The 21,654-nt window shown below is 38.3% G+C and overlaps 1 protein-coding gene across 1 annotated transcript in view; it reads right to left on the bottom strand.

Annotated features, from left to right (window-relative positions):
- LOC141909502 (proton-coupled zinc antiporter SLC30A2-like) overlaps positions 1-12,600 on the bottom strand; it is a 69,646-nt gene extending 57,046 nt beyond the window's left edge. The window contains exon 1 of the mRNA XM_074799902.1: positions 12,340-12,600. Coding sequence (XP_074656003.1) covers positions 12,340-12,554 — 215 coding nt within the window. The 5' untranslated portion in view covers positions 12,555-12,600. The remainder of the gene's footprint in view (positions 1-12,339) is intronic.
- Positions 12,601-21,654: the final 9,054 nt, after the last annotated feature.

Raw genomic sequence — 21,654 nt, 5'->3', positions numbered from 1 at the left:
TCCTGCTCGATAAAGCCCCCGCCCCACGCGACATCACGAAATCTCTTTCTATATACATTGATATCGGACGGATAACAACGAGTGTCTTCATAAACCATGCCATAGGGCTCTAGTTAGGGAGACAGCCATCTTTTCTGAAGCATCTACGATTAATGGTTAATCCGATGATGTCAGAGGGTATTTACGGAGACAGCCATCTTAGACTCACCACCCTTCTTAAATCACCACCCCTCTATAGTGGACGGTGCTTCACTCTAAACCGTACAGCCTAAAATAAAATGATAGCTTGTTTCTCCTTATCGGCCAGGTAATTTTGTAAACTGCAATGAAATTTTTAATCAGTTCAATATTTCTATAGCTATCGGCTCTGTTATTGCTAGCTTGATCAAGATTTTCAAAAAGTAATGTACAGGTTAGATAGGCGGCCGGGTCGACTTTTAAGCTCAGCAGAAATGAGACACAAGTTATCAATTTTTTAGCTTACATGTTTAAAGGCGATACTGTAGTATATGTGGCGCGGGAATTGAGCTAATGAACCCTTTGAAACAGATTCGATCGCACTAATTCAAGTCACCCTGATACCTTTTTTTCTTTCGCGCCGGTAAAGCTTTGAAATGGAACGAAATGAAAAACACAGAGTGAATCGCCACCACCCGCCTCAAGCTGTACATAAACAAAAGAGAGAGAGAGAGAGGGAGGAGGGAGGGAGGGAGGGAGGGAGGGAGGGAGGGAGGGAGGGAGGGAGGGAGGGAGGGAGGGAGGGAGGGAGGGAGGGAGGGAGGGAGGGAGAGAGAGAGAGAGAGAGAGAGAGAGAGAGAGAGAGAGAGAGAGAGAGAGAGAGAGAGAGAGAGAGAGAGAGAGAGAGAGAGAGAGAAATAGATTGATTGAATTCCGAACCTATCAGTTCTACCATTAACTTTATTTTCTTTTAAAGGCTTTGAAAGCTCTGCGTAAATATTGCGTAAGACATTTACTACTGCGTCAGACATTTACTTTTGAAAGGAAAACCTACTATACTGACGTTAGAAACGGGCCCAGGGTCATGAAGCCCCGAGGAACTGGATCAAGGCTCAATAAACCCACACAACTGGATCCAGAGTCAAATTAATACCAGACAACTGTGGAACTGGATCCAGAGTCAAATTAAGCCCACTAAACTGTGGAACCGGATCCAGAGTCAAATCAAGCCCACACAACAAAACTGTGGAACTGAATCCCGAGCCAAATCAAAACCAGACAATTGTGGAACTGGATCCAAAGTGAAATTAAACCCAAACAACATGGAACTTGATCCAGACACAAATTAAATCCACACAACTGTGGAACTGGATCCCGAGTTAGATTAAGCCCACACACAAGACAGTGTCGAACTTGATCGATTCTCGATTCTGGGTGTCAGATAATTGGAAACGGACCGATAAACTCAAACGATATTTCCACCGTTATAAAAATAGGGTCCTGGATGATGACATTTTAACCGCGGGTTCGAAAATAGATAGACTAGAAATTGATTTACTGTAACTCATACAGCGCTTCAGAGGGACGGGGTAGCGGTATGCGCGGTGTTCGCTGAAACGTCGATCAATTGATTTTAACTTAAGTTTCTCGATATGCGGAGTTACTTTTTTTCTTTGTATGCGGCAGAGTTTATTTAGTATCGACGACCGCGCACCTATCAACTTTCCCTATCATCACATCGACAAACCGGTCCGCACGCGCGCGCATGTGTGATGGCCTTGAAGTAGAAAGCTACAATGCATACCTCTATGCCAGCAGTTTTTTTTTAAATCTGAAAATAGGGATTGAGCCCGTTATCTATTTGGTCAGTAAATTTCGTTTGAATTTTTTTTGATCGAGTGTCCCTTATAAACCCATCACACCTGCCCGGAGCGAAACAGGGGGTTTGATTTTAAAATCGGAAATCGCAGTACAGATATAAGACCATTTTGGACTGAAATTGTCACCGGAACCCGTAATAGCGCCCCCTATCGAATAGAATTCGCTAAAACAATTCACGGTAAAGTGATATTCAAAATCTGTAAATCGAGCATCGAATACGTGACAATTCGTGAAATGGCGAGACGTTGCGAATTCACGTTCATGTTCCCGAAGATGCCGAGGCATTTAATCGGGTAGACCAGCTGGCTATCGGGTAGCTAATTAGATACTCTAGCTTTCACCAAAATGAGTAATTTGAAGTCGAAAATGGTTAAGTTGAATACAGAATCTAGAACAATAAGAACCGATGAATCTCTCCGAACTCCAGATAACTACCTGAGATTAATGATCCACAGTAGATGGATGGTGGCATTCTATTATTAGACGGCTGCCCTGGAAGACGGTCGCCGACCCGAAATGAGGATTCCCAGGAAGATTAGCAACCGTCTGCAGTCAGAGTTCTCTATAAGATCTCCACCGACCGAATTCAGGGCCGCTCTAAATACGGGGATCTCCACCCGACCGAACCGAGGGTAAATCCCGACTCGCGAAAATACACGCAGCTTCAATCATACTTGAACCAGTTATTCAAACGCAGTTGCGGTTTTAATTTTCACCCAGTTTCGCGAGCCATTCATCGTCCGTGTATATTATTACACACGGACTTATAAATAATATCCAAGCGAAAGTGAATAATTCGCGGCGCGTTGGCGTGATGGTGTTTGCGTCACGGGAGTAGAAGTTCTATAATGAATTTTTAATCGTATTCGGTTACATCAGTAAAGTGGCTGTTGGTTTAATTTTCGAGAGCCATCGGCGAACGCGCCGTATTAAACTGCGGCGTTCACATCCAGCCGACACGAAACCGCCGCTTAAAACGCGTCAAAAATACAACATTAAAAATGAAACCAGCGAAAAGTGCTTAGGCGGCGTATACTACTTAACGCTAGCGAAACGAGTGTCGTATGAATGATGATTTTGTGCAAGGACTCGTTTTCAATTTTCAATTTGAAAAGATTCCGCACGACGTTGTGTATCGTTTTTTTTTTTCATCTCGACGACCAATCCTCAATTCGTCGACGGAAGAATATTTTGAAAACACTTAGCAGCCCGTGTAACACAACGCGCCCTCGTTAATTCACTGAGAGTTTTTGCCGATATTGTGTTTATGGCTTACGTATTTTTTTTCCGCGAAATTCGAGCTCGATTTTATGTTTTTTTTTCAAACCGTCGTCACCGGCGACGAAACTCGTTACGGTGAAATTCAGAGAAGCCGCGAAAAATCTGTTCGTTAAAACAGAGTTCGTTTTATTCTTTCTACACGGTGAAAAATCGGAATCTGGGGGATCGGTACACCGATAGTCACAAATTAAAGATTCCAGAACTCTGTAGAACTGGGTCCGGAGTTATATTAAACCCACACGACTTTTGAACTGGGTTCAGTCAAATTAAACCCACACGACTGTAAAACTGGGTTGAATTAAGCCCACACAACTGTGGAACTGGGTTCAAACTCGAATAAAACCTATACAACCGTAAAACTGAATCCATACGGTCAAATTAAACCCTATCAACTGGAACCGGGTCCAGAGTCAAATCAAACCCATACAACTGTGGAACTGGGTTCAGAGTCGAATCAAACCCACACAACTGTGTAACTGGGTTCGATCAAACTCGAATAAAACCCATAAAATTGTGGAAATAAAACCATACGGTCAAATTAAACCCACACGACTGTAACTGGGTCCAGGGTCAAATTAAACCCACACAACTGTGGAACTGGGTTCAGCGTCGACTTTACCCCCACCAGCTGAAGAATTTGGTAAACAGCCAGATCAAAACCACGCACGCTGCAAACTCAAGAGTCCAAGCTACATTTCAAAACCGAATAATGATTTTTTTAGATCTATCAATATTCCGAAGGGTTCACCGTTGAATCATATTTCCAGGACGGTGCTGTTTGACGAGTGGAGCGGGCTGCGGATGATTATCATTCTAGTCGCCCGAATATGACGCGTATATTGTGACTAGTGACTAATAATTTCGCTCTTCTTGTGGACGATGACTTTTCGAAAAACACAGACAACAATTTGTTTCTGCCGTGGATTAGATCGATACGGAGCGATATTCCGGGAACCTTTGACTTTCCCTCGTCAGATATCTCGTCTGCGACAAGGCCCGATCGATCGATCGATCGATCGATCGACGGCGGCTGCGGACGATAAAAACCCGATGATGAAATTAGGAAGATAAGTCATCTTCACGCAGATAAATCTCACGGTTCCAGTTCGTTAGGATATACGTATCTGATTGCGCGACTTCGTTTGTACAAAGCACAAAGCGTCATACGACGCAGAGACATCGCGGAAACACGGAAACAAACGCGTTTGGTGTCGGAAACATTAGAGAGAAATTCAACAATAATTCAGCCGAACATGAAAAGTTCTTGAATAGAAGTGTATGTTTATATATATATTTCGAGTAATATTTCGGCTAAGGATTAGCCATCATCAGGGTTGCTGATAATGGCTAATTTAATAGTCTTTAGCCGAAACGTTGCTCTCAATAATAAACCTTTTACTCAAGAACTTTACATCTTTGGTTGAATCTATTGTGGGATTTCTCTCGTATCTTACACGGATATTGTGTATATTCTCGACTTCGGAAACATTGTTTCCCGAACCTGTTTCTCGTAAGCGCACTCGGCACAGGGAAACACGTTTCTATCTCGTGTTTCCATGCGTCGTCCGTGCGTTAGACCTAAATACAGTAAACTTTGCGTAGCTCGGATCGGCAAAAGTCGGATAATCGCTTATTCCGGATGATTATCGGTGGTCCCAATTTTTCCTTCTCTTTTTCAAAGAAATGTTTATTCCACGGAAACTCGCATAGCCCGTATATTCATAGGATATATCGTGGTCCCAAAAGATCCGACTTATAAGCAAGGTTTTCACGATCGTAGCTATGATAATTTCTTTCTTAATAGAGCGTAAGATGTACGATACAAAATGGGACAAGGTTCAAAACAAAAATGCAATCGTCGCAGGAATTCATGAATACAAAATTCAAACTGTTGTTGTCGTCAGAGCCTCGGGAAGAAACAAGTTGTCAAATTACGTACGTCGAAAGTTAGAATTCTATGTCGAAACATTTCCGAAATTATACGGACAAAACCGTCGCGTCCGTGTGACAAGATGATTACCCGGCAAGTGCAAGCTTTCAGACAGGTTGAAGGACACTGGATACAAGAACGAAATGACAAGCGATTTTGTGCAGTGCGCGCGGTCTATTCGTGAAATACTGACTCGCGAAGTTTCTGAACTTGAATTTTTGAACGCTACAGTCATGAACGTCAGTCAGACGACCCTCGAATTTAACTTATAATGATTTTTTTTGGTGTTAATATTTCCAACCAAGACCTGTTGGGGCAAGTTGCTCAAAAGTTGGTCGAAGATAACCGGCGGATAAATACAATAATGAATGCACTTCTAATTGTCACTATGTCAACTATCCACTGGTTAACTCCAACCGACCTTTGAATACTACTGATTCTAGCATTCAGTTTCACAGCTGAGAGTTTACAAGTCGAAAATGAACTAATTTCAACTCAGAGTTTACTCGGCATGAATAAATTCTGTACACTAATACTTCACTAATCTCGTTCATAATTAGTAACGAGCTTCTCGCGGCCCGTGCAACGGTTTGGTGTCTCTGCCTTGTGTAATGGACAAACTCTATCTTTGGTCACAACTGGGGGTCATCACATCCCAGGAGTCATCACACCTTAATACATTCAAAAATGACGTTATCATCTGTTGTTGTTATGAGATGACAAGTCCCAAAATAGAAGCGGGCAAACAATCAATGACATCGCGATATTTAATGTGGGCAGCACGAAACATGAAAAGCCCGACCCAATGGTCATATCACCAATACGACCGGGACAAGCCTGTTGAGGCGGATTATTCCTAAATCAATAGACCGTACATTGGTCGTTATTTGGATAATCAAAAACTTCATTCGATTCGGAATCTACAGGAATATATGACAATGACAAACGAACGACAACAGGAACCGAATCAAACAGTTCCTTAATTCTAAAGCGAGTTCTTGCGCGGACTATACAATACACCTATAGATCGTCCACCCCTCTGTATTACTAACAGTGTATTACACACTCGAAAAGAACAGATGTTGAAATACTTAATACATGATTAAATTCACGAGATCTCTCGAAACAAGCCCTCTCTCGCGCAAGCCCACTATTGCGGGCGATATATAACAGTGAAATCCACTGTATACAAAAGGCTTTCTCTCGGTTTCACGTTCTTCAAGAACTTTCAATTAGGCTTAGATATCTATAACGTCCACTCCCACTCGCACTTCGAACCGAAAAACAAAAGAAGCAATCGTTCAGCGGGGAAACTCTTCAAAGTGCACAGTTTTTTGTTTAAATTAAAAGTACACGTATGCATTTCCAATAAAAATAATCTCATAAATTGCCAATAGCATATAGAAACTCCTCACGCTAGGAATGCATGAACAATTATGCCCGAAATGTTAAGAGAGTTTTATCAACGTTTCGACTGTATCCTAATATCCATCTTCAGGAAAACTGGATTACCGATAAGATGACTTTTAGGATACTGAATAAAAACTAATTTATTTTTTCTTTTTTTTTTACCGTGGAATCTTCTGTATCAACGTCACAACATGGATTAGGTGTTTTGTCAATGCTTTTCATTGTTGTCGTTTTTCTAATTAGATATCAAAGCGTTATGTATTTTCGTTGTATTAAGTTTCATCATTTCGTTTCAGAACGCTTATTCAGGGACGAATATAGGATTTCCTTTCAAAGGGGGGCGCGCAGAAAAAAGGACACTCCACGCGCGAAAATCTAGCCTTCTTTCGGTGACTTTCTTTTGACATCTTATCTCACCACCTACCATTTGGAAACTTTGAAAACTATGCAAATATTAACGAAAAAACGTATCAAAAATCGGGGCCAGAAAAAATGGACACTCAGAAAATTCTTCTCTGGATTCTCCCCGGTTATTTAGTGTATCCGTTATTTAGTGTATCCCGTAACACGAAACGGAACGGAGAAGTTGGGTTTTTTTTCACATCAGATTGATATTAATCAAAAAGGCGAATACCTCAACATGTGGCGCGGCATTGGAAGCGAGTATACAAGGCAATTAAAACTAAATTCAGTTCTACTTCCTATCAATATATCATCAACCTTTGAACTTTCTAACGACAAAGATCGGACTGTATTGTGAGCTAGCTAAAGTTATATATCATACTGTCAATCTAACAACTCGAGACCAGTCCAAGCCAAGTTTAAATCGACATGTATAATCAATCTAACATCTTAAGACTAGTGTGAGCCCGGCTTAGTTCTTAGTTTAGAAACAAATCGAAGCCTATTTTCGTTACAAATAGATTTTAAGACAACTTAGATAACTATCTTGATCCACGACTGTGAAGTTTCAATAAATTTCATTTTACCATACGCCATCTAGCGGGAAATCCATGTACATTTCACCTCCTTTTTCGTAATCCGGTTGACCACCAGCCGCAGCGGTGTTCAATTTGAGAAATCCTTTCAGGCGACAGAAATCAGAAGAACTTCGAAAAGATCACCGCAATACTTTCTCATGCACCACCGTAATAGGTTACGTATGTAGAGGGGGCCGGCAAGAAAATCGGTAAATACGAATATTTGAGTCAAGCGTCCTCCACATTCTGAAGAATACGTATATACGGGCAGAAAATATACATGATTTGAATGAAGGGTTCCCGTTTTTTACAGAACAACGACTTTATACATCTTCAATAGTTCGTCATTTTTTTCGCCGGGGCATGAAGTCCTTCTGTAACATCCTGAAATGGCTCGTTTGGTTATCATTTGTCTCGAAATCCGGTTCGAATTTGATTGAATGACGTTGAGATTATGATTAAGATTAGTTTATTTATTGCACTCCGACCACTCCGTAAATGGAGGGAAAAATTCTTACAAATATACATGTATATAATACGAAAAAAATAAAAACACTTAAAAACATAAAAAACACAAAAATCACATAGAATCCGTTAATTCGGATCAGGACCAATACAACTTAAACGGTTTACGGGAAATCCAGATTTAAATAATTTTATGTATATTGGTGGACAAAATGAACTATTGCGGATTAAGCCGAATACAGCAGTCACAATAATATAAAATCCCATTTCACGACTAAAAAGAGTATACGAAATGTTTCGTTGAGCTTATATCCATTCGACGTTTAGACTATATCCTATAATTTTGTTTACTCATTAGAAAATTAGATTTGGACTGTTCTTGATAAACTATGGATTTCTAACTATATGAACTCCCTCCCCGAGATCTATATCCCAATAGTCATCTTTTGATAGTCATCTTTAGGAATACTTGGGCCGGTTGCACAGCCATGGCTTAGACTATAGACCAGTCTAAGACCAACTTAGTTCTATAGCAAATATAACAACTAAAGATCAGTCTAAAGATTTAAGACCACTTTTTGACTTGAAGTCACGACGTGCAACTGGCCCTTGGTGACTATCAGGATGAGAGTATTTCGTCAATGGTTATGCTATATACAGCGGGTAACTACATTCAAAATTCTCAACAAATTCATAAAATCTATCTATCTATTTCAGGAAACAAAATTCTTGATTTATGCGCTCGCGTTATCGACCAGGCGGTTACATAATAACCACTCGGTCATTTTATCAAACGCGTTTAGGTCGAGTTTATGCGGATAACGGATATCGAGGTCCTCAGCGCGCAAACTGTTTATCTTAATGACACTTTCTTGTTCCGGTCTCCATACTGCAGTTTACTTAAGGGCAAACACTTGAAATTTGCGACAAATTCTCTATCTACGATCTTGATTTCACGTTGATATGCGCACATAATACTTATACACAAAACGTGAATCGCGTTTACAGCATGAAATAATATATAGCTACAAATTCAATAATCTTTCATATTCATTTTATATTCATGATTGATTATTATTAACCATCAGGTTCGAATAATATTATCTCCACTGATTGACAAGTCCCACAATCATGAAGTCGAAAAGTAAGAATATCGAAGCGTTAAAATTTATTTTAAAAATTCCGAATTTTCGGTTCTCAGCTAGGAAACCATTTTTGAATACAATCCTTGAAAAGTTGAAAATAAAAAAATCGGATTTTTGATAATTAAGTTTTTAGTGATTGTGGGACTTATATTTGTTGAACGATAATATTAATAGTACATAGATCTACACAATAATCTATCCTTTGGAATCCTTCACACTTCGTTCCCTTGGTCGTGTTTGGTGACGAATAATTTCTATTCATAATTTTCCTCCTTTCGAGCCAACTGAGAAAACATTGTCTCTGCAGTTACCGCCGTCTCTTAGCGATTTCGTATCTTAGTTCCTGTTCCTGACATTCCCTTAATCACATCATGTTCGCCGTATTAAGTATATTCCGAACAAAGATGCCTGGTATTTCATCTCACATTCACACATATATACGTCCATAATCTCTCGAATTGCGCCCAAGTCAGATTTAAGTAGTAAATAGTGTATCCATGTGCATATGTTTAGGTTATGGTTACGCGGTGAGGTTAGGATATATGGTGGAGTTAGGTGGTAAGTTTTTTGCATTGATATCTGATTTTGGAAACTTCCCGTACAACTGTAGCGCGAGAGCAACGAGAAGAACAGTCACAATAGGTTTTCGGTGAACCCCCTCCCCTCACAGCTGTAGTGGGAGAGTAGCGAGTAGAACAGTCACAGCAGGTTCTCAGTGAACCCCCTGCCCTCACAGCTGTAGCGCGAGAGCAGCAAGAAGAACAGTCACATCAGGTTCTCGGTGAACCCCCTCCCCTCACAGCTGTAGCGGGAGAGCAGCGAGTAGAACAGTCACATTAGGTTCTCGGTGAACCCCCTCCCCTCACAGCTGTAGCGCGAGAGCAGCAAGAAGAACAGTCACATTAGGTTCTCGGTGAACCCCCTCCCCTCACAGCTGTAGCGGGAGAGCAGCGAGTAGAACAGTCACAGCAGGTTCTCGGTTAACCCCCTCCCCTCACAGCTGTAGCGGGAGAGCAGCGAGTAGAACAGTCACAGCAGGTTCTCAGTGAACCCCCTCCCCTCACAGCTGTAGCGGGAGAGCAGCGAGTAGAACAGTCACAGCAGGTTCTCAGTGAACCCCCTCCCCTCACAGCTGTAGCGGGAGAGCAGCGAGTAGAACAGTCACAGCAGGTGCTTGGTGAGAACACTTCTTCTCATAGCCGCAGTGAGACACTAATGGTCATTGGTGAACCGGCTCTCACCTTACGGATTGATTAAGACAGACACAATAGGTTATTGATTGTGAAATGGCAACGTCTGATATTGTCTATAATAAGAGCAGATATTGCAGTTATTGAAATTCCAACCAACGACTTCAGTTACTGTAACAGGCTGATTAACTCATAAACAGCAGTTAGTTTGGTCGTTAGAAAGCTGACTATTGTTAATGAGAACTATTAAAAGTATGTGCATTAGAGCGTCTAAATAATAAGCTATGTTCATAATATCGTCAAGATACTAACAGAATCAATGGAACTCAGTTAAGCATCATCAGATAAAACATGACATAAACTCACACATTTAACACAGGGTTTTATGATTTGGAACCGAACCACGTTAATTTTCACCAAACGATAATGTGTTATTAAAATTAGAAACTGAACTAGGGGTCCAAGGACACCATGCCCACTTGGGGAGTGGATTGCAATGCTCAACGATCAGAAAAATTTTCTTGAAAACTTCAAAAATGGGTAAAAAGTGCTGATTTCGGCGAACAACAACCGTGAGTCAGCCATCTTGATTCTGACTGGGCCAGTTTTTGGGCTGAAGATGTATCTAGGGTAGATACATGTATAACCAAATATTAAGACAATCCATAGAAGAGTCTTCAAAACCTCCCAAAATAACTGGATTCCGTCTATACCAGCGGACAACAAAAAGTGAACGTAATAGCCCGCTGGGACTAAATTCCTAAATCGGGTAAAAACACAGTACAAAAGCCCAGAGAATTGTCACAAAGTCTATAAATACTCCGGCTAAACCCGCTATAAAATAGTTTGTATAGTCATGACAGGTCTCTGTGCAAATTATCCATAACCGTAAAATATAATAAAACACTTACAATTAAAACTACTATTCGACTGATGCCTGCGTAGAAATATGTTTGAAAACGGTAAAATAAATGCAGTTTTTATCCCTCAATGTCGAACCCTATTCAGAACAAGCAGCTTCCAATATACAGTGGACTCTGCTTGTTAGGTTTAGCATTTCTTTGTTCCATTTTAAACCTTATATATTCAGGATAAGCAGCTTTCTATGTACAGTGGACTCTGCTTGCCCTGGAGCCGACGGGACAGATAAATTCTCTTCATAAAGGTTTGCAAATTCTGGGGCAGTTGGATTCAAGGTCTTTATCACATAAGTGGAGTACAGTTAGAAGAATTTGTAATTGTCAGGTCTTATAGTATCCAACGCATTGTGACGATGTCATGTGCGCGTGACGATTTAGGCCTATATAGTATGTAAAATATTTTATGCTATGTGGCTGAAACCAGAGATTTTCATGAACTAAAACATGGCGGATTTAGGTTCCAATTTCCGGTCCTGACTAGCCCCATCAAAAGAGAAATTCCTAAACTTGAATCTGTCGAGGCAATCGACTCCAGGTAAACGCAAACTACTGAATCAAAGAACGAGACACCGGTGAGGGAGGAGAGGGTCTGTATATATTGAGGATGATGAGGGGGCTAAAAGTTAGCTTATTTCATTGGGTCAACGTACTTAATGTTAGCACAATTCAAAACCCAAACTCAACCATGATCAATTAGCGAGCACATAGGCTCGTTAACTGCTTTCATTTCAAGGATGCTGATAATTTCGCACGAATGGTACTAAATTTAAACTGCAAATTAATTCAAAATATCACAGAAATACAGAAATATTGTTTATTTATGCGCTGTTACGAGTTATGATAAATAAACAATATAAAAACAACGCGTTTCAGCCATATTATGCCACATTTGCAGTTCATTAGATTTAACGCTGTTTTTGCGAGATTATCAACAACCTGGGAATAAAATGCAAACCAGTTTATGAGCCCCTGTCTACCGAGTCGAGAACATTCCCTGGCTATACAATGACAGGACTGCTTCACAGTAGACAACCACATGATACATATACTTTCCAGGCGCCACGACGTGGGGTTGTCAAGTTGCACCAGCTGGTGGTTCATATGGTCTATTCCATGCTACGAGCATGTCAGGATAGGATACACGCACCGCCCAGAATAAAAGAAAACAATTCGACTTACCCTCCTCTATTTCCATCAGCGAGTTCAGCAGCAGAACCACCATCCCCGACCTCCGTCGTATCCGAATCCGGGATAAAATTGATGCTGTGCGAAGGACCTCCATCACCGGCTGGTAAAAGCGGAGTAATCTCCCCTTCCGCGTCGACTTGAACGACTAACGAACTGCATCGATGTTTTCTCGGTTTGCCGGCCGAACTAGAGCCCTGTTGCGACATTGTTTCAAACTAACACACTATAAACAATCACCACCGACTTGTCGTTTTAACATATCGCTTATCTTATCAACACGGAAGTAAATTGGATATATTCCTGGTTTTCCCCCGGAGTACGGTTCGGACAATAAATACAATACAAAAACACTTTATTACTACGCGCTCGCGTGGCAGTGTAAAAGTCGGTGTCGTTGAGAGCTCGAGTAAACCGCCGAAGTTGACTACGTTGATACGAAAACCGAAGTTCGCCCGGGTTGGTTGCTTTAGTGTCGAAGCTTTAGCTAACTCGACGGCGCTCAGCACCAAAGCCTCGGCCCCCCGATAGATTTTAGTACGGAACGTATAAATGGAGCCGGTGCGGACACATTTATTTAATGAGTGCAAGGCCGACGGTGTCGATTTAAAGATTGATTCGCTTTAAGTTGTATATATATACTTGTTTATTTTTATTATTTACATATATATATTTGTTTAGTCTGTTAATTTTCTTGTTTTTTTTGAGAAATTAACTCATTTTGGTTAAAAAATCGCTATAAGTAGTTTCAAACTACAAACTTATGTACTTTTGGTAGGTGTGCTGGGGAAGTTTAATTCGCCTGCCTTCAAACGTCGTTAGTAGGACTGTAACGGTTACAGGTCCCAGACTTAACTCCGCAAACCGTCCGAAAATTCCACTGTACCCTCTCCTGCGGGCTCCATAGACTTTTCCGTAACCCGTCCAAACATTCGCCTGCCTTCTACGGACTCCAGAGACGTCTCCTATCCAATACCTCGACTGCGAAATTATTTTCGGCCGAAAAAACATCTAAAATAGCAGCGAATGGTTGAAAAAAAAACCTCATGAAATTAAAAGATAGCAAATCGTGTTAATAGAATCGAAGAGAAGCGTAATGAGTTTTCATCTAAAGAAAGTCATTCTAATTATATAAAAACAACGGACATCGGAAATTGTTTATTGAATAAAGTTCGTTATTGACATACTGAGTGTTGAGTCGTTTATTTTTCTGTAATTGCCTCAATCGTTAATAGGCTACATTACACAATTTCTGAATCCTAGAATAAGAACAGACAACAGCCCACGGGTCCGTTGATGTGTCGCTAATTCTCATTGGTCATTTTTCGTTAATGCCTCGGATACGAGCCAATCGAAGAGCTCTTTATTGCTCTGAAGAAGTAAAGACAAAGCGAATTTTCTGATTTCAAGGTTTTTCGAGATCGGATCGAAATCGTGTTTAGTTTCCGATCGAAAAAACTCGGATTATAAGTGAATTTTCCTAGCAGAAAAAAGGTAACTTTTCATATTTGACAGTAATTGGGGGTTCGAACCCAAACGTTCTGATCAACGCTACGATTGATTTTGAAACCTATTGAAAACCGATGATACGGTGTTAGTCTCTTGACTTAAAAAAACTGATTTGAATAATCTACGAACTAGGTCTGAACAATATTATTACAAACTCTGACGACCTTCAAACACTATCAGTTTGACCTAAACGTAAATATGCCTCTCCCGACTACTTGATGTCTATACTTAATTTCCAACGAATATAACACGTTCCCAAATGTTTTGATACTTTCTCAGTTTGTATCAAAAATATTGCCAATTTCTGGTCCTTGAGTCCTGAAAAATGATAAATTTACAGCGCAAAATCGTACAAACGTGTCAATTATACTTCTTAACACTTTATTTGCGGACCAGTTTATGAATTGAGCGTGGGCCATAGAGCGCTATATCCGCCTGTGATCTCGACTTTCAATTTATTACGTAAGCTATTCGTGAACAAAATGCGGCCGGCGCTCAATAGAAACTTCGCTCTATGTATTCTTTCATTACCGCCGACAAAGAGGACCGATATTTCGCAAATTGGATTCGGGAGGTTTAAACCTCCCAAGGTCAAATCACTAAAATTGTGACCTTCGTGGAAATTATCTAAAAAGCCGATGGTAATCAAATTTAGCAGAACCTTTTACCCAAACGTTCAATGGTTTGAAAATCTTTCAATGGCATTCCTAAGTATTTGATGAAAGTTGAGAAATCATAAGATATTCATATAACCATGGACTCTAAAACCTAAATCATATAAGAGTCCCCGATATAAACAAAAAAAACTTCGCATAACGAAGAAGCAAAAATTCGAATCTGATTCATCTGTTTGGAATTGATTCTTATGAAATGGAAACAAATGCGTGAGCACTACTCATTCATTCAATTTACTTTGCGGCTTTACAACGGCTATTTCACTGGTTCTGCGTGATGAGATAATTCTGATTAAAGTTATTGTAATAATTTCTATATGTATATACGTAATGATACTCTTTCTGAATAAAGGATGCACGTTATTCGAATCCCCACCATTGTTCTCTACAATGTACGTTAATCAAACTCACGATAAAACCAGAGCCAAAACCATGGACTCAAAAACGAAGAATCCGTGGTCAAACATACAATTCTAATTTCCCCGTTAGTTCACTGATGCCGTCAGTTTCTATCGAATGCAAGGATTCTAGCCAATCAGAGAGGCGCATGTACACATCCATTGGCATGTTAGTTATAGTACAACTTAGACAATAATCAAGGTTCGAGCCAATGTCAGTAACTACAATATGTTCTTTCATCAAATACAAATAACTCAGCAGTAGTCAGTTAGTTGAGTTTGTTTGACTTGATTTGTATTTCATCAATCAATCTATTTCATTTTATTTCAAAGTACAAACTAAACGCTTGAATTGCTTATAACACGACCAGGTATGAATTAGAATAAATCGGCTTAATATTTCGAATGCAAATTTGGCGTTTAAGCAATCGGAAATTCGAAGTGCTTGAGAAATTTTTCAATACGCACATTACTTCGAATAGCGATAAGTTCATTGACACATGTGACCATTGTTGTGTTACTTTCGATAGCGAGTCGAATAAGCTATGGGACAGCTAACGACAGCACAATCGCAATATCAAAAGAAGTTCATTTTATCCTACATGATGAGGCTAAATTCAGTGAAATCGATCGTGTTCTGAAATATATATTTTCCTGGATACATGTTGTTTATTGTAGCTATTCTATGCGGTTTTACATTAACCTGCTATAACATATTGACCGTTTTCAAGAACCCAAAAATTACAATTTTCTGGGTATCTGTTTTTTTTTCAAAAACAACCCAAACCCGAAATTGTGTACAGTTAGTACGCAGCGTATATACTGTCGGATTAGAGAATATTGAAAAAACTTAGAAAAAGTTCAGTGAAGGAAAATAAGCTCAGCAGTGACAAATTGTCATTTCATCCCCTGCACGTGATTAATTGATGTCCAAATATCTTCTACCGTGAAAACTCTGCATTTAGCGTCAAACGAATTTTTGTATTCGTATCTCAGGATGCATGCTCTTCAAAAAGGTAGCCTATTAGGAAAAAACTTACCCGGTAAAATCCTAATTTGTCCTAAACGATATTCCAACTATTATTTTGTTAATTATTCAACTATCATCACTAACTGGGTAAGTTAGTTGAACTTACATAAAGATATTTCATTAGGGACACTTCAATTTCACACCATTCAATATCATAAGGGAACAAAATTCTTTGAAACTTGGTAGTTCTTAAGACTAGGTTTTGTTTCCGAAATTTACTAAATGTACCAATTCTAATAATTCACTCATTGAAGCTTCTATATATTAGAAGCGAAAGCTCGTGCGTCGGAATAAATAGTTAACCTTTAAACTACTACTCGTCTCTTCATTTAAATTCAAATAATATAAGTCTTTATCGATTCTTTTTTGTTGAAATATGCATAACTTTTTCTGGGCAAATTTCTATATTCTGTCAAGTCATGGACTCTAAAACGATTTAGACATTAAAACGTTTTAGAGTCCATGGTCAAGGTACTTGGCTATAACAAATATGACTAACTCCCTGGGGCAACGATGTGGCTGATGAAATGATCTCTCCCATTGTAATCCCACCATTTAATTACTCATTGTATAACAACTCTCACAATTAAGCCTCGGACTCTTAAACGAATTATGAGTGCATGCTTTAGTATAGGCTCTGATATACCGGGTAGAGCATATTGTCTTGATTTAGAACATGTATGCATAAACTCTAGGCTGCAAAGAAATACGTTTTCAGCGGCTCTAAACGAGTTAAATCTTTCGTGATAGATTAACACAGAGAGGCGGCACCCAATCGCTGCTTATTGACATTAGGCACAAGTCACTGTTATCTTCATTAGTAAAACTAATATAGAATGAATAAGTGAGGAGGGAAAATGTATAAATTGAATTAATAAATGAATTTATAAGAATTTAGCATGCATCGGAGTGCACTTAAATTGGATTATTACAAAATAACTCACTTCAAAATTTATGATATTGTTTCATTGATATTTATTACTTTAAAGCAATTCACTCTAAGAACTTTGGTCAACAATAAGTCTGACCTGCAAATCAAATCATCGGGAGACAAAATACTGTTTCAAAAAATTATATTGCTAATACATTCCTAATCTTAACCTTTCGCCATAAACCTACTGGATTTAGAGCCTGGGGCATTTTAGATGGTTGTAGGTAGAAATCCCCTAGGTAAAATCCTCACTTGACGATCAAGAACATTTGAAAGCACGATATTTATTCAAACATATTCCTCCACAATACAACTGCAATATATTTGAACTGTGCATTGAACTATTTTGTTGAAATAAATCTTTAAATAAATTCATAGAATAAATGAAATTAATGAACTTTTTATTCATACTATCTTTTCATATTTTTATTCATACTATCTTTTAATTCGAAATAAATAACTCTTTTTTACTTGTGGTATAGTATGCTTATGATATGGATTCGATTTACGTATCAATATGTTCATGTTGACGGGGGCCTGATGATGGCTAATAGCATTAGCCGAAACATTGCTCGTAGAACATTTGATTTTTAGCTGAATTCATTGTGGGATTTGTCTCATTATTCACCATACACGGATATTGTGTATTTTCTTCTCATTTTCATGTTGGTTTTGAACAACTTAAATTTGCTGAAAGTGTAATAAGGAATATATGTTTACTCCAGTGACAATATTTTGATTCAAAGATTTAATTCAATCATCTAGTCTGAGTCTTTATGGTAAAACTTCTGGCTAACCAAGAGCTAACCGAATTCCGACAATAGAAGGTGGTCGCTTGAAAATTAGTTAATTTACGCAACAGGAATCTATCTTGATTTCAAGGGCACTTCAATTAATCGTTTCAATAGTGACCACTGTAAATTAGCCAGTAGTTTAAATGACCGAATTCAATCAACCGATTCGTATCCTAAGAATAAGAATTGTATCTAACCACAGTAGTTATTCCTCATCAAACGTTCGGTCAATAAGTGCAATAAAATCTAGAATCTATGAGTTATGATTTTTTAAACATAATAAATTGTGTTGATTTTATGTTAGTTAAATCAAATATTGGGAATATTTTACCTGGGGATTTTCACTTTGGGGATAATAACCTAAATTATTTTATATCATCGGTTTTCATTAAGAAAAAAAAACAACTATTAATCTTAACTACACTTATATTATTCCTTTTGGAACATTAAGATTCTTTCATTGAATTTAATATGTTATTTCGTACAATAGTTCATCACAGTGCGTCATTCACGCTTAAATGTACAAAACTTCTTTACAGAGTTCAAAATATAAACCAACAATCTCATCTCAAGCATGTACTAGCGCTGACGCTATGGGATAAAACCAAGTCTCGATTCATTGCCTAAAATGTGGGTACATTCATTCAAATCAGGACTAAAATACGCTTATATGAATATCTTGCATGATATCATTTTACATTACGGGTGTCTCATAGGCCTGGTTTTACTTGTACATTGTCATCAATTAATTAAACATCCCAAGTAACTTCGTTATTTACTTATGGTTTAATCACTGGTATTCAATAGCTAGTCGGCTATAGAAAGACTAACCCGATAAAATTCCATTAACCGTTCGTCCAGGGTCGAACACTCGCGGGTTAATTCGCAACGATTTTAAAGAAAGAAAATGATTGCATGAAATCTAGTTTTCGTATCAATCGGCGTCCAATCTCTTAAACCATCCTAAACACAGTAGTTTAGTAGTTTGTGTCTATTTGCTTTTGCTGATGTCATTTAACATAACAATGGAAATGTATTCGTTTATTTGGAAATTATATGAAGATATGGAGTAATCATGTGACAAATCAAATTATTACTGCAAGGCAAAACATAGCGCACTTCAGATATATGATATGGCCTTAAAGACTTTTCATATATTAACAGTCCAGTTTAACGTCTATTGATATGAATAGTCCAGTTTTGATATGACCGTCGCAACAGTTGGAATAAAACCTATGAAATCTAGGAGCATTTATCTCATGAAATTTAGATTTGAGATAATTGTATTGTATTGTATGAGGATTAAACATTTCAATGGCTGGTGATTATTTGTGATGAAATAATCAGTGAGATGGACTGTTGATGTAGCCCTGATTGAGGCACTCGGTTCAAATAATATTTTTAGATACAACAGTGCATTTGTTAAAGCAGAACACATGATTTTAAACTAGATATAAGTAGCTAAACCGTTAATTTTCAGTCCTAACTTTTCATCACTCCCGATTATCAAAAATAATTCAACAGTTTGATTAACGGATAGTTGCAGTTAACAAGATTTCTATCTGATAGAGAAGGTATACAGGTATACAGAGGAACAAGAAAAGAACATCCAACTAGACACTGAAAAATCTTTATTCGGGTTTTTTACCAGGGGCCTTTACCTTGGGGTATATTTAACTAGGGGATTTTTACTGAAAGAGACCTTTATGGGGCGAGTTTTTACCCGATCACATCGATTATTGAATGACATGTTCGATAAAATCATGACAAAAACTGGTATCACTGGTACAATTTGCTAATTTTCGCTATTCGGGTGGTTCTGTAGATTATTGGCTATACCGTTGGTAACTGACTAGCTATTTGTATAACTGATCGGACTGTGATGTGAAAATATAGCTTTGACAAAACCACAACGAGAAATGAATCAAATGCAATATTTGACTCGAAAACGAGCTTAACCATGGAATCAGTAACGTTTTTTTACAGTCCATGGCTGAAATGACGCTATTGAAAAAATCAATGAGAAATACTGCCTCCGATTTTTATGACGAAAATATAGGAATGAATTCCGAACAGAATCAAATCAGGTTGTTCTTATTGGTATTGTGTATACATTTCATTTATTAGATATTTCAAGTAATTCGTGTAATTAGGAAAACTCGATCCAATAATGGGATTTTCTTTCGGTTTTAAGAATTTACAACTTACCAAATATGGACTTCATGGTTTGACATTAAAACCAGTGAGCATTATGGTATCAACTTCAACCAAAATTGATTACGATCGGCCTTTCGTAGAATCTCCCTGAAGGTCACAATTTTAGTAAATTGACCTTGGGAGGTTTAAACCTCCCGAATCCAATTAGCAAAATATCGGTCCTCTATGTCGGCGACAATAAAAGTACCCTGCGCGTAACTTTCTATTGTGCGCCTGCCGCGTTTTGGGCACGAGTAGCTTACGTAATCTTAATTGAAAGTTGAGATCACAGGCAGATATTGAGGTCTATGGCCCACACAAAACATCATAAATTGGTCAGGAAATAAAGTGTTTTGTGGTATAGATGACACGTTTGTACGATTTTACACTGTAAATTTATCATTTTTCAGGACTTTCAGGACCTAAAATCAGCAATATTTTTGATACAAACTGAGAAAGTATCAAAACATTTGAGAACGCGTTATATGTGTTCCTTTTTATATCTTTTTACTCATCGCTATTTATTCATTATGTTATTCAGGAAAGACAAGTCATGAAAATAGCCTTGAGTTGGTTATTCCTGATATTGTTATTCACTGAGAAAACATCACCTAAATTCATATCTGCAGGTATAATTCAATCAGTTAGTCGATTAAGATACTGATGAGCTGTCAATCAATAGTGAAGTTGTTTTTCGAAAGTCTCATGATTCTCCTTAATTTATAGGAATCAATTTCTTTATTGCTGACTTCTACCTACGCTCCCTCAAGTAATGAAAAATAAAATTCTCTATACTCCACCAATGATTGATGCAAAGATTCTCCACAATTTATCACTTTTTAAATCATATTTCCAAATATTGATCGTCAGCACTTGTACCTGCGTTTTTGGACCTAACCTCAAAATCATGTACACCAGACATTCCATATTTTATCGACACATTTTCAATAAGTGATCGTCCACATTTCACAAGTGTTCACTCACCACTCATCCATAGACCAGCGACAAACAGCAGACATTAGACGTCTATGATTTTATCTGCACGCTTTCAAAAACCGATCATCCAGCCTTTACACTAAAACTACTTAAATCAAGAGGTAGAGTTCCCGCTGTAAATTGTCCACGTCCACTTCGACTGGGGTCTACTTTCAGTCCGTACTGTGACACGCGAAGTGAAAAAAGAAAATGGCATCCCTGCAACGCAAAAATTGCTGACGGGACACCGACTCGGATATCGTGACGACAAAACATCTGAACTTAAAACTCGAAAATCAAGGAGATCGCATAGTCGAAAAAGGGGACGTAAAGAGGATAAAGGAGAAAACAGTGTTTTCACTGGTAAATATGTAAACTGATTAGTAACTTTTCATTATTAATTACATCAAGAGATGACGACCTTTTCCATTCTTGATAATTCAGTAAAATTATGATATCATTATCAACGACGACCTTCTTATTCTCAATGATTCGGATTATTATGATTATTTACAAATTACAACTTTCTCATTTTCGATAAAACAACATAGAATTATGATTTGTTAATGAAGACCTAATTCTCATTCTCAATATCTTAACGATTCGTTGAAATTATGATTAGTAACTAATAACCTACTTTCTCATCTTCGACCGATGACTTCAACGATTCAGTAAAATTATGACTAGTTATTGATAACGAACTTCTCATTTTTTTCGATGCAGAGGAATTCTGTGAATGTCGCGCATCCGGTGACCCGCACTATTTCACGTACGACGGACGCAGAATCAACTTCCAGGGCCG

Source organism: Tubulanus polymorphus, chromosome 8 (genome assembly GCF_964204645.1).
Source record: "Tubulanus polymorphus chromosome 8, tnTubPoly1.2, whole genome shotgun sequence".
NCBI classification, from domain to species: domain Eukaryota; kingdom Metazoa; phylum Nemertea; class Palaeonemertea; order Tubulaniformes; family Tubulanidae; genus Tubulanus; species Tubulanus polymorphus.
The sequence above is the reverse complement of the archived record's forward strand: the minus strand, read 5'-3'. Positions and strand labels throughout refer to the sequence as shown.